Raw genomic sequence first — 20,360 nt, 5'->3', positions numbered from 1 at the left:
AGGATAAAATAAAGTACACATTAGTGAGATAGGAACTCTAAATATTTATCATGAAAACCAAGACTTCAAAGGTAGTGCTTGAATCTATTTGTCAAATGTATTATTATTCTAAGATTTAGCCTTTATAAGCCTATTGTATAGGTTTATTGAGAAAAAAATATTGTAATGGCCACAATGGTGTCTATGACATAGAAAATACATTTTTATAAAACAATCTATCATATAGCTAGCTACGTCAATGCTAATATTTAAAATCAGAAAAGAATTAGTAAACCTTTTTCAGCATTATTTGACATCACACAGAAGTGCTACCCCACGCAATACCCAGTGCTCTGGAGGCTGAAGGGTTCTAAGATCCATGGCAGCAATGTAATTCAGATCTGTTCGAACAGTCTTTTTGTACACCGGACATGAATATAAACATGGATCCTTTGAAGCTGAGAAGACAGAAAAGACATTTAAAAAAATAAATAAATAATGAAACTGGGGTATGAAAACGGGGCCTTAAAAGATTGGGCACAAGGCAAACATAAAACTGAATCAAAGTTCAATAGCACACATTTCTCCATCACCACCTAAAAAAAAAATCATACTTGATTCTCACACTGTTCATTATTGTGCTATTGCCAGATGAAGGTAATATTGCAATCCTTGAAATTCCTGGAGGCTTAGAATTTAATGTCAGCCCCCAGGAACTAGATGTAGCAAGAAATGTAAATGGATGCTCTAGCTTGTTTAGCATAATTATTAGTTCAACCTGTCCACTGAGCAGTGGCTTAAAAATATATTATTAATATGTCAAAATAACAATATGCCCTACTCATGGAAAAACACTGAACTATACATTTTGAAATTCAGACAGAATTTCAGAATATAAATCAACATTTTCACTAAAGAATCAGAAAAATAGTCTAGTCTTAATATTTCAGTGTTCATTATTTGGCATATTGGCTGCTTTCACAGTCATTATGTCTCTTATAAAAGATTAGCTACAGAAAACCCTGATAAAATATCATGTAAGCAGACTTTGCTTCTGGAGGTGGAACACTTTAAATGGAAACTTCCAGATTTACATTCAACATTGGATATTCCTATCCTATTGCACTATTCAATGTTATTTCCTATTTTATTCAAACACACACGTGTAATAATAATCCAAATCACACATTTCCATAAAACAGTATTTTTATTGTTCTTTAACTCCCTAATTTTCTTTCAGTTCTTATAGCCCTTTTCTTTCTCAAAGACCAAAACATTTTCCATCGCTTCTTGCCACCGCTTGCTGCCTCTGTTAACTCAAGCATAGCCTTGTCCAGGAAAAAAGGAGTGTATTTTTATGTATATACAGCACATATACAACATATATGTTATATGAATACCATAAATAACTTATGTGTGTGATATACATGTTTATATATATAATGTTGTAAATATATGTGTATACATACATTTATGGATATAAAAAAAACTTGTATATTGCAGTGGATTTTGGTGTGGGGGTTTAGGTTTCAAAGCTTATGTATGGTTTTATATTTTGATTCAACCACCTCATCAGTTTAGGAGTGGCATTCTGCAAATATCCAGGTTTATGATATATAAACTTCTGTTATATAAGCTATCATGGCAAGTGTATACCTAGCACTTCAAAATACCAATGAGAAAATAGACTAACTCACTTAAGAGCCACACACTACCCATATACTTTTTGAGAAAAGTAAGCAACAGTATTTTCAGAGTTGTGTATTAAGAACATTACTAGCATCTACATTAGTGTTAAAATACAGTATGTATTTGCACCAGCAATTATGGCTTCTAATTGCAGCGAAAGACTGAATGTGAGCATGTTTGTCACAAGGCAGAGAACAGTTCATCTGTAATGGGTTTTAAAAAGTTATTAACACCATTAAGAACAGAACATAGAGACCTATCTAAATATTAGGGGAAGAAATGCCCATTATTGATTATCAAGGAAGGCCACTAGCTCATTTTATATAGAAGACTGAGAAGCCTGTCCTGTTGAAAAAGATTCTGTATGTATACATGAATAGAGAAAGCCTGATGAAATCCCTGAAGCTCAAGAGACTTTCATGCAGCTGAAAAAAAAAAAAAAAGTTACATTAAAGTCTATCAAATTAATGTCCTTTACAATTCAGTTACGTACTGTTGTTCTCTGCATATATCCTTATAACTGGCATCATCTCGAAGAGCACCTTGGGTTTAGATTCAGTCAGTCTCATGTTTCTTCTGTCCCAGCTAGCTCCTTCCAAATACAGCCCATACACATAGACACCTTCCATAGGAGGGCTTGTGATATCATCTTTCATCCACTTAGTGACCTCGTTGCACAGCACAACACTGTCCAGAGCCCATCCTTTGTTAGCCCTTGTTATTTCCTGCCCAAAACAGATGAAGATCTGGAGGTTACGTTTTTACATATTCGGAGAACCATATTTTTCCAAGCATTTATTATATTATATATTTATATTTATTATATATATATTTATATTTGTACGGTCATAATTTACCCTCTCAAATTTAACTTTTTATACTATACATGTCTACAGCATTAGCCTTCTCTCTAAGCCAACAATGGGATGGTACTACAAGGCTTCCAGTACTTTATCTGCTGTATTTGATTTTTATTTTAATTTATTTTTATTTATTATTTTAATCTTTTTATTATATACAGTATGTTACAACAATACAGTAACACAACCAATGAATGCTGTTGTTGGCTCTTGTGAACATGAAAATTTCACAGCTTTCAGGAAATAAGAAACCATTGTGATAAGTAAAACATTTACAATGAAAAAAAGCAAAATGCATGTTTTGCTGCACGTTTTCTGGGATTGCCTACCTTTTCTTGTAATAATGGTATTCATTAATTTTATTCTTAATAGTGAGAGGGAGCTCACTCAGCTCTAAAACTACTTAAAGTGACTGTCAAAAAAAAAAAAAAAAAAAAAAAAAAAACACTTGGAGATGGATGTGTTCAAGAGTCAACACATATTTCAAATTTAGTCAGTTAATTACAGCACCCGACAACACTTGCCCAACTGTCTTGCCCTATTCCTTATTATTTCCTGCTGTTAAGTTATGTCACACCTAAGTTTTATCCCAGTTTATTAAACTTTTTTTCAAGACCTTTGTTTGAAGTAACTGGAATTCATTTTGAAGTTAATGTTTACCCCATACTGCATTTAATTAGCTGCTTTAAAAGAGCAGAAGAGTTAAAGTTCAATTATCATTGTAGCTGTTCATTTTTCTCATTTCTATTTATTTCACGGTAGAGCTCAAGAGCAGAGCCCAGACAGACACTTTGTTGTTTACCTGTGACCTTTATGTTGTTATGTACCTCTCGTTCTCTACTAGGGAAGCAGAAAAGTTCAGAAGATTCCACTTGTTTCAGATACTACTAATAAATCCTTTCCACAGGTTTGGGTGCAAGATACTTAGGACTGTTTATTCAAGAAAAGTATTTTGTTACACAATTCCAAGGTTATATGGCTGTGCTTTTAGTAGATCACCCACTGAAACTTCAGTTAGATATCCAAAGATTACACTACCCAGATTTGAGAGAGAGACAAGGTTTCCCTTTTCTGTAAGCCTTCGTTCTGTCTCCTCCAAAAGTTAGCTTTTGTCTGAGCTCCCATTGCATTCCTACCTGAGTATTCTTTCCCAGTATGACAGAATTATCATCTCCAATGTATGTCCCAGTATGCTGATCAGCATAGATATTTATTGTCTGCTTTTAAAGGAAAAGTAACTCTGGGAGAGAACTGAACACAGAACAAAAGGAAGGGGAAAAAAAGAAAAAGAAAAAAAAAAAAAAGAAAGAAAAGTAGTTCATGGCTGTAACACCTCTTTTCAGGAATGTCTGAATAGCAACACAATAATGAGACATTACTTCTCCACTATACCTTAATAATGTTGTAAGGTAGCCCTCATAGGCCTAGGATCAAAGTAGTGAAACAAAAATTAACATACTAGTGCTTGATAATGAAAAAGTACATGTGCTGGAAGACCACTTCACTCAGTAAGTCATAATCAGTTATGCGGTCATATATCTTCATTGTTGCTAAGATGGAGCCATGTGCATAACTCAGCATCCATCACACCAATATACATTTCAAAAGTATATCTAGGAATAGGCAGAGTGAGGCTTTGAATACTGTTTACCTGTCTCATTGCAGTTAAAAATCCTTGAGGATTAAAAAATCCTGTCATCCAGAAGCAGTTTGGTCGTCTTTCAAAAATCCAACTGTAAAATTGGTGGTTTCTTTCTAGAAGTTCAGTAAACCAGAAACCAAGTGTACTGGAAGCCCAAGATGCCTAAAAATAATAAAATGTGTATTCAGTTTTTAATCTTGTTCAACAGTTTTAAAACATCATATTCATGTCAATTAAAAGTAATTCATCAGTACACAAGGTAATAAGAGTAAAGCATGTTTAAAGCTCATTTTTTATACATTAGCTTTTAGCCTGATAGTTGCCTCACACTGAAACCTGAAGCAAATTCTTGTTCTGTTCAAATTCATTGCTACCATTCCATTCAGATATGCTTAATGCTCCCTGTGGTAATTGTCTATTTTATGATGTTTTCACAAAATTAGATAGCTGTTTGAACTAGGAAGAAATATTGTCTACATGTCTTTCTAAAGTCAGGGTCATTGCTTCAAGATAATAGGATTTCTGCCAAAACTATTCAGCTTTTTCTGAAAAAAAAAAAAAATGTTAAGGAAAATTGAAATTATACTATGGAAATATTTATGACGTTTTTTTCTTTGAATGGTCGTATCATACTTATTTTGTGAAGCATCCATTATGGTCTGTTTTGTACCATGAAAATACTTTGTTAATAAAAAACAAAGCAAAACAAACCTCTCTACATTTATTTCCATCAGCTGACATTAACAGCTTTCATTATCCCTGAAAACAATTTGTATTTCTGATTTGTAAGTGAAAGACTGGAATAATTGAATTACTTTCTTTAAATCAAAGAGAGCTGTCAGATTTCAGCCCATGGATTCAGTACAAATGTAATAAAATGAAATCTTTAAATTAAAAAAGTTAATTGCCTTCAAAAGAATTAACTGGGTGACTGGTTTATGTTTTTAAATATAATCAAGTATCTCATTAAAATACATAAGCGAAAGAGTTCTTTGGTTACCCAAATAGCTGAATAATTCATAGAGCAATTCTATCTGAAGTTGGAGAAGTGGGGAGGACAGTACCTACGTTGCTCTGAGCACATCTATATGTTTTTATCATCTCTATTAGAGCTGTCCAGTGAGTAGGAATTTCTCAATATACGAAAAGAAATTAAAAAAAAAAAAAATCCTAAGCAGCTGAATAGCTTAATAAAACCCAATGCCATTTCTATCCATTAGACAGTTTCCCACTCTTTTCTCTGAGAAACATATTTCATTTTACTCTAAATTAGTGTATAATTATTACTGAAATATTTAATTTTACCCCTATTTGGAAATAACATCACCAGGACATACAGCCTAGCACAATGCTAGAATATGAAAACATTTAGGATTTGATGAGACTGTTGTAGTTACCACACCACTATCAACCATACCATGACCAAAAAAAATGACATAATCAATATTTTGCAAGTCTTCAGAAGTGCCGGAAAGATGGTTAAGGGATGTGAGCATCTATCATATGCAGACTGGCTGAGAGAGCTGGGATTGTTTAACATGCAGAAGAGAAGGCTCAGGGGAGATATTATCAATGCTCATACCATGTGTGGGGAGAATGATGGTGGATCCAGAGCCTTCAGAGTGAAAGGACAAAAGGCACAAGATGAAACATGGGAAATTCTATTTAAGCTTAAGAAATCAGTTCTTTTTTTTTCCTTCTTTACAGTGAGGGTGGTTGAATACCAGAACACAGATTTCCGAGAATGGTTTTAGGCTCTAGTCTTGGAGAGTCCTGTGACACCCGCTTTAGTTGACCTCACTTTACGTGGGGTTGGACTAGACTATCTCCAGAGGTCCCTTCCATCTTCTACTATTCTGTGATTCTGTGACTACAAGTCCTAGTTTCAAAGAATAGCACCAAAATGGCCCACTAGTGTGGGTGCTGTTTTTGAAAATCTATCACTGCATTTAAAGTTATTCTGTTCTCTCTAGCCTTCTAACCTGCCAGTACACATAGTCTATTAAAATGGGAAATATATGCATCTGCCACACCCATTTCTATTTTTATAAATGAAAGAAGACTTGTTTTGACTGTTCTTATTTTAGCCCAAATTCTACCCCAGCAGTCACACTGTGTCCTGGTTAACACGGACACTTATGTTTAAAAAAGTATTTACTGTCTGTCTAGAAGTTTAATCTAACTCTAAAAAAATAATAATAAATAAATACTTATTTTTTCTAACAAAACAAGGGATGCACACCTACTTTTGTCCAGCTAGCAGGAATTCTTCCATCATACATGCAGTCTAAAGCATCCCTCAGATTTTCACTCATAACAATTGTTCCATCGATGGCAAGTTTTAGATCAGTCAGAGTGCTTCTCACTAATGAAATAACTCTCTGCATTTGTTCAATCTCCTGTCGTAAAAATATGTTCATAGGCTGAAAAGGTCCCATGTTCTTTAGTTTCTCTTTTACCTGTAAGTAGAAAAACATAGACCCTTCAACAGAAATAAAAGCCAAAGCTGGATTTATGTCGAGATTAGGCACCAATACAATTTTTACGCTATATTACTTTAACTAAGTGGTCAGTTAAGGGGTCAGTTTGGCATAACCCTCAAGTTCTCTGCAACACAAACATAGGATTTTGTTCCAAGTGAATTCTACAATGCTGAGACTGCCTCTATTTTTAGTCTAAGTCATGATTTAGTATATATATAACTCTACGAGCTAAAGTCATTTAAAAAGCCATTTAAAAGTGTAAAGTTAACAATTTAACAACAACTGTAGGGACATAACTAGAAATTTTGTAATCTATATAGCTCTATTTGTGCCAAAGATCAAAAAATTATCTATCATACCATATATTAGTATATCATGTATACTGAGTTATATATATAGTATCAACCCTCTTAGAAATACATGTAACATTTCTAAGCTTATCAGGATTTTGCTACACATTTGTTCTAAAACAACTACCAAAATGAGGACTTTAAGTAATTTTCAACAAGTGAAAAACTTTAGTACTGCTCATTCACTGTTATTGATACAAACTGAATTTCATTTAGAGGGGAAATGAAATTTGAGACAGATCAGGATCAAAGCTGATCTTCCAAAATAGATCTACTGCAAACTTAATAGAGACAAATGTACCTATACAACAACAGTATGCAATATATGCCTTTATTAATCCACATATTTATTCTTGAAGATGCTAGGTAGAAGTTGAAGAGAGATGGACTAAGAACTACCAGGAGATTTAGCCCATCACTAAAGTAATACCGTTCTGAGAAGCTGAAAAAATTGCAGTTCTTTGCAGATTTCAGACTTCTGGTTCAGCACATATGGTCTTTTGGAAAGTCATAAAACTCAGGCTTCTAGGAAGACTCTAGGTCAGAAACTTCAGCAAGTACAAACATTTGAAAGACTGCTAGATAGATAGTATTCAAAATTCTGATACATAACTAATCTGTTCAGATAAACTACATTATCATAATTATGTCATTTTGGGGGAAAGAAGGCTATGAAACTCAAAATGGGCTACAGAAAACACAAAGCAACAGACATAAGACATGAGTATCTGAAAAGAGTCTATACTCAAAAACTTATTACTGTAGAAAAAGAAAAAGAAGAGTGTCAGACTGTACAAATCTCTTCGCTCCTTTCTCACAGTTCAGTATCCTAGCAGGAAAATTTAGGGGTTCATAAGGTACTTAGCTCTCTATTAGGTCTTTGTGCTAACTTCCATTAAAGAGTAATCAAAATGTCAGATGACTAAGGATAGGAAGATAGATCTTCCTCAATAAGGAGATGGCAGGATTTAATCAGTAAAACATCTTATTGCCTAAATGAGCAGGTGGAAAGTTTGGGAATCTGTTAAAGCTAGCCCTTGCATAAAACACAGGTATGATATTTTTTCCGATGATGTATTGCAATGATTCATATCTATTTCATAACAAAACTACTGCAAATGCTTTACTAGTGTCATAATCAAACCTTCTTGCTTTTATGCTTTTGTAGATAAACACAAAAGTTCAGCATCCTCTGATATGGGAAACATTGGAACGATACCTATTTTACAAGCACTTTCCTGTCATTTATGTTCGTAACCAGCTTTATTTGGTACGAAATATGTCAGTATCCTAAAATTCTGGGGTACTAAAGTACAACTTAGACGCAGAAACAATACTTTTTCAAATACTCAGCTAAATTGTAGTCCTGAGGATGGGGACAGAGTACAGTCAATTCGTGTGTCCATGTATCTTGTCATCAGTAAGTGTTTTCTAACTTTTTAAGAAATATCTCATTTCTAGAAACATCCCATCTTCCACATAAAAAGAAGTTAGTATTTCAGAAAAGAAATGACTGTGAGGCATCAAGTGGCCATTACAAATAACATTACATGGGCTACTACGTGTTAATATGAATTAATATGAGATACCAACACTAGGTTTGAGACAATGAAAGCTTTTCAAGCTTTTCAAGCTTTTTGGCATTCGTTTCACTGAAGAAAATCATTCCCTACCATTGGAAATTAAAACAACCTAAAAGTATGTTCAGGTTGTAAGCTGACTCCCATGGTAATACGCATATTAAAGCGGTAATACATTTAGAAGCATAACTACATTTGTAGCACCACCTCAGTTTTCTACTACAATGTCAACAAGCTTGTCTGAAAAACTGATGACCTCCCCTAACCTCCGTAGTGCAAATGACAACTTAAGCATTAAGTAGTTTAATATTTTGAAAAAGCTCTTATATAAGCCCTTCAGCATACACCTAGTGACTTCATTATAGATGTTAAGAGTTTGGTCAGGCCACTTTATGTTTTTGAAGTATTTTTTGTATAAATTAATTCAGATACAATTTTTAAAAATATATACTTTTTTTTTTTTTTTTTAATCCATACAAAGCAAGAAAGAGCAAATGTCTTTGACAGAATTTCAATCACTCACTTCAAATGGTACATAATCATCAGGAAGCTTTTCTAGCATATCATCAGCCAGTCTGGCTACAATTGCCTCCCTGGTTTCACCTCCTCCACCAGAGCTGTCTTTAGGCTGAATACAGAGGATGATATCCAATACATCTTTGGAAAGCTTACTTTGGTAAGTGATATCAGCATTGGGGTGCAAACCAAATACCTCTGGTGTGTCATAAGCAGGAAGGCTCTACATAGTGAAACATAAAAAGAGCACAATTTGAGATAGATTTATATGCTAATTATTTTTAAAAATAACAAACAAACAATCTTACATGGTTAAGTAAGTAGCTGGATCTCTTCACACAGTCTTACTGCAAATAACTTTCTGCGAGTTATTTGTCATGTCATGGCCCAAGTCACACCAAAGTTAATAAATTTAGTTTTTACCTTCATACATTATTCCAATAGTCAACTTGTTCTCTCATATGTCTATGTTCTTTGTTTTTGTGAGGTTGTACCCAATAGCTGGACTCCATTCTGTACACTCTTTAATAACTTAAATTATCCCTTAACTTATCCCTTCAGCTACATCCCTCAAGTAAATCACATGAAAAAGAAAAGGGCACTGACGTGATAATAATGATAACTAGTACTGTCACTAAAAAATACACATTGTTAAAAAGCAATAAAGAGTCTGTGAAGAAGAGACAAAACACATACTCAGAAGAAAAGACAAAATTCAGGAACAAAGAAACTTGTGAGAAACTTAAGTGAATTATGTTTTTTCCCCTGTTGAGAAGCTTTCATTTACCAACCTGTATGTACTGAAGATATTGATCAACCATAGTACATTTGGGTATGCTGTATCCTTTGTAGAAGCAGAATTCTTGGCTGAATGTATTTTCACTGAACCAAACCTTTACAAAGGTGTTCATCAGCCTTTTGTCATAGTCATCTGTCACACGGCCACCATACTGAATCTCACCTATCATGTAACAAACAGTACTCCAGGAGATCCCCTGAAACCAAACAGAAAAAAGTGACTTCAGCTAATCCTCTTCTCACTTATATCTTATACCTTATATCTTCCTTAGTAAGAACATCTGATATACAAAGTCCTGTAACCCTGTCCCTTTTGAAAGCAAGTTATTTTCTTACCACTCTTGTGTTAATATAACACTGTATTCCCAGAACAACTTCAAGGATTTCTCAAAATATAATTCATTGGCAACTAATTAAAGAGGCTTATTCTGGCATCTGAGCAAGAGTGATACAGCTACATTCCAATCACACTTTCAACTTCACTTAAAATGCTAACTGCGAAGTGATCTGCCACATATCTCTCTCTGTACAACTGTCCAAATGAAAGTGAGGACTGTATGTAAGAAATCCTACATAGTCAGTAAAGGCAACTGTCCATGTCTTTATGCAGCCAAGACAGCTTGGAGCATACTGATTTAAACAAAATATTAAAAAAAAAAAAAAAAAAAAAAACAGTGGTCCATTTTTAACTATCAGACATAATTAGCTTTGAAATGAAGGTCTATACTTCTAAGGTTTATACTTCCGAAGTTTTAGGGTGAGAAGGCCTGGAACATTGGTTTTGGTTTGTTTTAACGTATGGGTTAATCCAGAAATTCTGCATGCACAAGATTGATTAAAAGTCTAATTTAAACATGCTGGTCTACAGACATGCATACTTGGAATACTGACTGTTTGTGGAAAATAAATAATAATTTAAAATCACATTTGTGTTTCAGTTATTAGGAACTATGTATATATATGCTGCTATTGGAAAGTTTTATAACCTTAATCCACCTTCCCCAGAAATGTTAATTACCTTCTTGGCATCCACACCATCTAAGTGGTTTTGAATGAATTGCACAGTGGCGTTGAAATCAGCTTGGTTAAACTCATAGGGTATATTCCAACCCAGAGATCCAAACTTGCGTCTTTCTTGAATAGTGGAGTGTAGAAAAGCTACAGCATACAACATTGGTTTCCATTGTACCATGTCAGTGACGTCTAGTAAATCCTGGCTGACACCTATTGATTATAAGTGGGCTTTATAAGAAACACAGCAGCAGTATTTTCAAAAGTACTTCAAATCAGTACTAAAACATCAGTCCTAGAGATATTTATTTGACTACCTACCTCTGCCTAGAGGCAATTACTGTCCTACAAAATGTTCTGTGCTGGAGACAGTTCATAGCAGTATCCCAAATTAAGAGAGTAAACTTCAGAAAATGAGCAAACAACTTGCTAATAGTTCACTTTGCATTGGGTTGCTTTTTTCTAAATACTCTTTGACTACAGACCTTTGTTGAATGCAGTGTAAAGGACATTTAATAGCCAACAAAGATTAATATGTTGCTTTTCTGCCAAATACACGAGGAGATTAACAATTTAAATATTTAGAACTGAGATAGTAGAAGACAATATTTGAGAAAAGAAAAAGCATTTCCATGTTCTGCTGTCTAATTAGCTCTGGAATCAGAACTTCAGCAGATTTCTTCCTTTTAACTTTCATAACTTTTAGCTCAAGCAAAGAATCAAGATGTGTCCTTGCATTATCATAGTCAGTTCCTCATAGTTACTTCCACCCATTACCAGTGGCTACTGAGCAACTACACAATAACTACAAAGACTCCAAAAAAAACCAAACAAAATATAATTTTGAATTATTATCACTCTAGCACTTACCACTATATGTTCTCTTTAGTCCAGCTCTGAGCCCTTGTGGTGGCTCATTGGTAAACTTAATACACATTTGAAGAAGCGTGATGGGGAACTGTTTGTGAATTTCAGTTGTCATCCACAGTCGAAAGCCTTCATGGACAGTCTCTGTCTCTGTTACAGTGTCCATCAACTCACCCAAAAAGTCAAGTCCAAGGTGGCAGTTTTGCAGAAGTGCCCAACCTCCCTAGTTTAAAACAGCAGAATATAATGTTATGGATAGCGTTTGCATACTGAAAGCACTAAAATCAATCTTTGTTTACGATAGGTAGGTAAAGAACACAACCAATGTACCTAAACTATAGCAAAAGATAGTATAAATAGTGTTAAGTGCTTATAAGAATTGTTAAAGGAATAAATCCTCCACAGTTTTGCACCACAGACCCACCAAATCATAACCAAGGCCTTAACCATTTGTTTTCATGTACACTTCATGTACAAATGGAGACCAGTATCCAAAGCAATGGTAGATATACAAGGTACTTTTTCTCCAAGAGAAGGCTCATGTGAGCTAAGCTGTGGGAAGCTCATTCTGGAGTTGTTATCTTGTGTGATTTTATCATTTAAATGAGAGGTTCTTATTTGTCCAATCTGGTCTTGTCAAGTAGTCCCTACATTTAAAACATATCTGGGTGTCACTATAACACTGAGAAATAACAGAACTCTTGACTTTCTAGATGAACCTATGATTTCATTGATCATGAGTAAAGAAACTCAGAAGTATAAAGTAACTCAGAAGCTACACAGACAGAACAAACTGCTCTTTAGCAGCTTGCTAAACATGGTTCCTCAAAAGGGTCATAGGTTTGGGAAAAACAAATACGCATCATCTTAATAAACTGGTATCAAACAATTTATATCAAAACATTCCCATATGAATTACTGTACCTCATACAGATGTCTCACATACCTGTTCATTAATAGGGTATGTTAGACAGTGAGGGAAAGTAACTATGTTTCTTTTAATTAAACAAAAGGAGCTCTTTATCTTTGGAACATGTTTCTTCTCATCTGATCTGCTAATTAGATTTTAATGTGAAGTTGTCAAATGCGAATTGGAGGCAAAAGTCATAGGAAAACTGGTTATACAGACTGGGAAGAAGCATGTATCTCAGAAGCACAAGAAGCTTAATCTGTTCATGTCAGTTGTACTATCATCTAATGGGCAAAGTTCACTGAATGAGAACATGTTAGCATTTGTTTCTGATATAGGTAATTTTATTCTTTAATTCTACCATTTTTCAGTTGTAAAAAAGCCTGTCTTATCAGATTGTCCATCCCTGTTCAAAATGTACATTACAGCAATACAAGCTATTTTGCTATACAGCCTTATTTTTCCCAATGTTATGTAATTATCAATTACACTTGGATATATCATACTTATACTATATTACACTTCCAATTATACTTCAAATTCATCTTCATTTAACAAAACAGGTTTGTATTGCTAAAAATACAAGAAACTAAAAAAAAAATGTTGTGAGATGCTTGCTGAAGAACTTTAAAAATTCATGCAATCCAAATAATTGAGCTATTCAGATATGTTCATCAGTCAACAACCTACAGCAAAAACTATTTCCTCTGAAAAACAGCCGTGTCAGCACAACATCAAAAAGTTTATTATATTCAATTTAATAAATGTGAAAAGACAGTTCTATTGTTTAGGACATGTATTTATGCAAATAAAGACAGGTTCTTCCATCAGCATTAGCTGCCCAACAAACATCTTTATTTCATGACAGAGTTTTAATTTATAAATGTTCAAAAAAAAAAAAAAAAAACAAAAATGTGTCTCTTACATGAGCCATTGTCTGATGTAGAAGTTTACGAGCATGGACTTCTTGCCCCTGGCCCATGGAAACATAACGTGTCTCCACCTTCAGCCTTTTTCCCAAAGCAATGATTAAGTCTGTAGGATCAGAACCCATGGAAAGAAAGCATATGAGAGGAGTACGTGGATCTGACTCTTCCCATGTCTTCTCCAAGTCCAAGATGACTCCTTCTGCATATTTCTCCCCCATAGTGTCAACAATGTATTTTCTTGCCTGTATTAAAAAAAAAAAAAAAAAAGTAAATCTTAACATACCTTGTAATTACTAAATATAATTTTCTGCCCAGTGTAAATACAGCCAATATGTAAGCTGAAGAGCAAAGGCTGCTAAAATTTACATTAGCCTTTGCCTATATAAAATGTATAAAATATTAAATGTCGTGTTATATAAATTTAATGGCCGAAATAAAAACATACGACAAACTGTTTATATGTTAACATACTACACAGCCTTTGAAGGTGTTATTGCTTACAGCTTTACAAGACCAGTCAAAGCTTATAAATTATTCTACTACATATGGCTGCATGCATTGTTACAAATATTATATATATTACATATAACACCTACATATATTACAGGATAATAAAAACAATAATCCTGCTAAATAGAATAGTTTTAATAATTTGAAAATATTATCTTAGGGGGAAAAAACAAGGAAAGGATATAAGATGTTTCAAAGTCATTAGGTCCTTACCACCTTTATGCTTAAACAAATAATTAGTCAATATTAATAATGATGAAAAAAAAAAAACCTGTCGCTACATGAAAGACCCAGAGAAGCAGGTGAAGACCATCTCTGTTATACCGTGGAGTACAACTCCCTGAAGCAACCACAATGTAGTTTTCATCGTGTCTTAACCTTGCACCTTGAAAGAGAACCAACACAAGGGAGCGGGCCTTGTATAGGCAGTGCCTGCACCTGAAATAAGGGGGGTGGAGAGGATAGAAGACCACCATGAACCCAGAGAACTACCCCAGACTCATTTCTCTATCATTCCCCAATATGAATCATGCATACCTGGGAAAGGGTGGTCCAAGACTCCTGAACCTGCACAGAAGCAGGGACTAAGCTTTAAAAACCCTGACTCTAGAGCATCTGGATGTGCACCCACCAACTGAGAACCTGAAGAGGACAAGTCAACGCAGGACCCATGGGTGGTTATGTATCTCTCTATCTCTCTCTCCCTATATTTCTGGTTTTTGGTGGTTTTTTTTTTTTGGAATGCATGTGCTTTTGACAAGTCTCTAATAATGCCTCAGCAAATTATCAGTAGAAGTTTAACCTTGCTAAAACCCTGAAAGACTCATGGTCTTGCCCTCCAACCCAGAGATTCAAACAAATCTCCACCCCAGCTGAGCAGAATGAGACATATGCCTTATTTATACACTGGAAAAAAAAAAAAAAAGAAAAAAAAGATTATCATTCCTTATTAGTAAGAAATTTAAAAGGATCTTTCAAACAGTCTGAGATATTTTTTTGTGTATTCTTAACCAATAGATTGCTTCTATCGTAGAGTAATCTCACAATTGATATCTTTGGGATACTTCTCAGAAAAAAGATATTCAGCATTTAGCATTTGATTAACTATCAGTTATCATAAAACATCATAAGATGAAAGGTTAACAAAACATTAACAAAACTGAGGACCTGATTTTGCTTGTTCAATTTCATATACATTTTACACATCTGAGATATTCATTACACAGTACCATTTAACCTTTTACTGACTGCAGTTATGCCAATAAATGCCAAGACCTTCTCTGAATCCAGTCACAATGTCTAAAGTTTTGCATCCATAACATGAAAACCACACTATTAGTGATTTATTCTGACTTCAGTAAATTGCCAGATATCATACTGAAATTGCATAAATGTATTATTTTGCACTGGAGAAACACAAAGACTAAAAATAGGCTCCTACAATTTCATTTTTCTTAAAAATAAGTCTTACCATTTTATTAAGATTTAATTTTTTACTTCTCTCTTTCTAAATAGATGGTTTTAAATTAAAAATTTTGAACAGACATAATTATAGATTTTTCTAAGGTTGGTCTTACAGTTGTTCCATTCAAGAAATGATTCCACAATTAAATTATTTTTATGTTTTGTTTTTCCTCAAGCAACCAAGTAATGAAAAGACTTCACTGCAGTCTAATATGAGGATTAATTTGATTGCAAGAACAGTCAAAAATACCATCTGAACTAATAAGGCAGAACTGGATAAACACATAAGTTTCCATACAAAATCCCATCTTCATAATATCTGTGACTAATGCTCATTCAATATATTGGAATCATTTTGCTAACACATGTAAAATATGATAGACTGTCTATCTGAGAAGAACTTCAGAAAATTCACTGAAAAGGTCCATAAGAAAAATGCTTTTATCATGAAATTAAAATGTACTAAACTGCAATACTTTGATTATTATTCTTTCAACACCTGGATAAATTATGTGATGACATATATGTACCTGAGCTATGGTCCTGTCAGGGCACCAAGATCTGATAAGAAGAAGATGTCTGAAGCAGTCCAGGGATTGATCATAGCCACAAGGAACTGGTTCTTCTTCGGGATTCTCATTATCAAACCAGACTTTCCATTCTTTCTCTGCTCTGGAAATCTGCAGTTATACCATCAAAGGAGTAAATCTCAATAAACACACAAGTCACAATTCAACTGCAACAAACTCAGAAACTATTAATGTTTATATTAATTAATATTTCTATTAATATTAAACTATTAATACATTCACAAGCATTTGTTTATCAGTGTTACTACACAGGTTAGCAAGGGTATTAAGAAAAGAGACGATAAGCCTTCAGATTTTAAGCACAAAATTGTACAATGCAATAACGCCCTCAAGTACTCATATTCAGGAAAGATGGACTACTACTAATTATTCTCCATTACTAATGTAATAGCATAGCAAGGTCAGAACACACATAGCTAGGCTGTTAGCTTTTGGAACACTATGTACATATCTGCTCCTCACAGTACAGATGGTACTCTTCATGTATAACAAATGCAATTTACTTACTCCATTTTACCATACACTTAAGTGTTCAGTAAGGTTATTCATGTGAGTGTTGAATTTACTGAGCACTCATTCCCTCATTCTTACTGCATATAATCATTGAAATATTGGAACAAACTTGATAAAATATGTGTAAGAAAGCACAACAGGGATGCAAGAAAGTCTAACAACCTTAAGGAAGTAGTCAAATTCCATTACGCGAATTGGATAATGTCAAGTTGTATGCCAGTCTAAAAGCAGTATAATTGTAGTGTGTGAAAGTTTCTACTTTCTTCTCATTTTACTGTGTTGTTTTCATTGGTGGTGGTTGTTGGTTGTTGTTGTTGTGTGTTTTGTGGTTGTTGTTGTGTTTTTTTTTAATTCTTTTTATACAGATTGCTAAGCAGTCAGGGCCAAAACTGACTATTTTGGGGCTACCATTTCCATTCATAAAATAAACCAGTTTCTCATTCCATGTCTTGATCTTGATCCTTGTCATTATCAAATAATCACCTTCAAAGAAAAGAGATTCCTTTTAAAAAGCTGTTGCTTACTTGGTCAAGAATATCTGAAAATTGGCTAAGTTTACTGAGCTCCACCAAGTTCAGCCAAGTCATATCCAGGATCCATTTAGCAGGCTTGGGAGGACAAGCTTTAAGGTCCAGAGAAGCACCACCTGAAAGAAAATGGGAATTAGCTATAATCAGAATTCTCAGAGACATCCCCCCCAGCCCAAAAAAAAAAAAAAAAAAAAAAAGCTAGATACCACATGACTAGAAAGTCTTACCAGTTTGGAGAAACGCATTATCATATAGGATAGTCATAAAGAAATTTCTGAGTAGGTAACATGTAAAATTTATTTTCAAATCTTATTTTTCATCCCACTTTAAAGCATAACATTTAAAAATCTATATCATCTTCCCACCACATGCTAAGCCTATATTTAATGTAAAAGAATAAGCTTGAGTTTATGAAGAAAGAAGTTATGAAGCTGAATTTCCATTTTTTCTTCAAATTTTTATTGTTGTAGATAATGTAATAATTTATTTAGTATGTGCATTTGCCTTCCTTGGAATTCTACTTAAACTAAAAGAAAGCAAAAACAAAATAAAAATAAAACACAGGCTACAAGAATCAAGATTTTTAACCACCTCTAAGTTAAAACATCTTTGGTGAAGTACAGTTTGCAGTTTGGTTTGTTTACATTAGATTTGTTCATGTACCTTCACCTTAATCTTTGTTCTTCTTTGAGGATTTATGTAACTGTTTCTTTATGCAATATGCCTGAAAATAAGTGTTCATTGAGAAATGCACATTTTCGAAATGATTTTCTAAAGATTCAACTTGGAAAAATTAATTATAACCCATAAGTAATTGTTGCCTAGAAAATTAAGCATATTTTGGAAGATTTTGGAACACCGATATACAGCAGCTCCAAGCTATTCAGTGCAGATACAGTGTTCACATGCAGAGATTAATGCCATAAGCTTGTCATGTTCAGCTAAAAGTCTGATATTCTTCTAAACTGCTAGCATCATTTTCTTTTTCTTTCCACTCTTGTCTGTCTTCAATTACCAATAAACTAAAAGCTGTAAAAGTGTAAAAAGTTTTTACAGTCAAAACACATACGTGGTGGTATTTGAACAGTAGACATAAATATCAACTGAAAGGATACTTAGCAATTTTCCTTTTAAATTGCCACAATTCTCAAAGCTAAACTTATTAAAATTCAATGTGCTTCTATAAATTAGAACTACTATATGATGTTGTGTGTCACCAGAACAGAATGATAAGCATGCATTCTTTCACTTGACTGACTTCTCATGTTCAAAAGCAAGCAATAGCTTGGCTAAGAGACATGACCACAGCTCACAAATTTTCTTCAATAATGTACGTGCTCTATTTAAAACCATTCTGTAGTTCAAACCTTTTATAAGGGTCAGAAATTCTTCATGCTTCACTCTGTTTCTTTGTATATCAATCTTCAAAGTAAGTAATAATGTGAAAAGAAATTTGTGCTCCTCATAAAGTCCTCGGGCTGTATATTTGAACACTTCATATGTCATATGTTCAATAATATTAGTAATCCTCTTGCTAGTTATGGGGCTCTTGGTAGACCTGTTGGAAGAAAGGTAGGTAGTTGAATGTCAATTTGCAGGTCTTATTAAAGAGAATGCTATGTAAAAGACAAAAAGACAGAGCTCAGAATTCTGAAATATCTGAGAGCAAGCTAGCAACAACTTTCAGACTGAAAGAGCAACAACAAAAAATCCTTTCCTATTCCACATAGCTGGAAATCAACACAGTATAATGCTTTTTAATTACCTAGTACCCAATTTTAAGGATTGTAAGTACAATTGAAGATTCATTGCCTTGGTTACTAACAGGTAAAGGCCTATGGGTTTTTAAATTGACAATTCCTGTCAAGATTGTAACTGGCAAAACTTTTCTTTCTGATATTAGATTACAACAAATCTTTACTGTACTACAACCACCCCCAGGACTGGATATGTATAGATGACACTTCTGCTTAGCCAAATTACCTGGCTAGGGAGTGGTCAAAAAGCCCCAAAAACTGCCGAAGTGAAGTCTGATACATCACATTGACCATGCTCATCTCAGTAATGAGGAAGTATAAGATGCTACCTCTTGTTGCAACTGAAGGATATAAAACAAGACTGTGTTCAAAGCAGAAATGCAAAGTAGAAAACTTTAAATCTTTACAGCAAACACATTGAGTTTGAGAACATATACTAATCAAAGGTCTTTGAGTTGTTCCATTCTTTACTGTCCAAAAATAATTAAAATGTTAATTTAATCTTCATTTATGCATTAGCAAGAAAAAAAAAAAAATCTTTTTGCAATTCTGAGTATATTTGGAAAGCAACTAGATGGTATATTGAAATATTCAGTTCATCAGTAGACCATATAAAAACTATGACAGTTTGAAGTACTGTCTGAGTATCCAAACAAATTTCTCTTACCAACTTTTACAAGAGTTATATAAAAACCAAATGGATTATATTGATTTAACTTACTTTCAGCAGCCATTCAATTTTAAATACAAATATTTTATAAAATCTGCAGTTCTTTCTGCTACATTAACTGTACAATTTCCTAAAATGCGTGTATAACACAATTCCAGAGAGGACCTTCTTTCACTTTTTTCACATGGCTTCACTTGTCAGTTTAAAAGCCAAAAGATTGATGAAACATGTAGACTATAACTTAAGGGTCTGTGACAGAATAAGTAAAACATTCACCAAAACAGATTCAAACTATTTACCATTATATTGCTTCCTAAAATAGAGACATTTTGAACCCAATCATACAGTTACCTAAATACCCTAAAGACTCACTGAGAGTACATAAAAACTGTCAACATTTTAACAGCTGAGAAGTAGCAACCAAACCTTCTCAAGCTTCTTTCTCCGGTAGACTAGATAGACACTTACCCTCCTGCATGGAGCAGTGGGAAGTCTAGGGAGAAAATAGATCATTCCATTTTATAAATTTCACATGAAATACAACATTGATTATTTTGTCCATCACAGCTTAACACACCATTTCCTAGATACTTTTTACTTACAGGAAAATGTATATGCTTCCCATCCACTACAGCCCTCCTGATTTCATCCTATCATTTCTCTTACTCTAGATATTGTCCTTTTAACTGTATTCTCCAGTCATGTGCTTTTC

The 20,360-nt window shown here is 33.9% G+C and overlaps 1 protein-coding gene across 1 annotated transcript in view; it reads right to left on the bottom strand.

Annotated features, from left to right (window-relative positions):
- Nucleotides 1-285: 285 nt before the first annotated feature.
- DNAH5 (dynein axonemal heavy chain 5) overlaps nucleotides 286-20,360 on the bottom strand; it is a gene marked incomplete at both ends in the record, with an annotated part of 122,566 nt that continues 102,491 nt past the window's right edge. Inside the window, 13 exons of the mRNA XM_084281489.1 lie at nucleotides 286-437; nucleotides 2,162-2,393; nucleotides 4,180-4,332; nucleotides 6,417-6,629; nucleotides 9,107-9,322; nucleotides 9,891-10,094; nucleotides 10,916-11,121; nucleotides 11,779-11,998; nucleotides 13,611-13,856; nucleotides 16,119-16,268; nucleotides 17,216-17,337; nucleotides 18,589-18,779; nucleotides 19,205-19,319. Coding sequence (XP_084137615.1) covers nucleotides 286-437; nucleotides 2,162-2,393; nucleotides 4,180-4,332; nucleotides 6,417-6,629; nucleotides 9,107-9,322; nucleotides 9,891-10,094; nucleotides 10,916-11,121; nucleotides 11,779-11,998; nucleotides 13,611-13,856; nucleotides 16,119-16,268; nucleotides 17,216-17,337; nucleotides 18,589-18,779; nucleotides 19,205-19,319 — 2,420 coding nt within the window. The remainder of the gene's footprint in view (nucleotides 438-2,161; nucleotides 2,394-4,179; nucleotides 4,333-6,416; nucleotides 6,630-9,106; nucleotides 9,323-9,890; nucleotides 10,095-10,915; nucleotides 11,122-11,778; nucleotides 11,999-13,610; nucleotides 13,857-16,118; nucleotides 16,269-17,215; nucleotides 17,338-18,588; nucleotides 18,780-19,204; nucleotides 19,320-20,360) is intronic.

The sequence above is a fragment of the Netta rufina genome (genome assembly GCF_964035555.1).
Source record: "Netta rufina genome assembly, chromosome: 2".
Lineage (NCBI taxonomy): Eukaryota > Metazoa > Chordata > Aves > Anseriformes > Anatidae > Netta > Netta rufina.
This window is presented reverse-complemented; position numbering and strand designations above follow the sequence as displayed.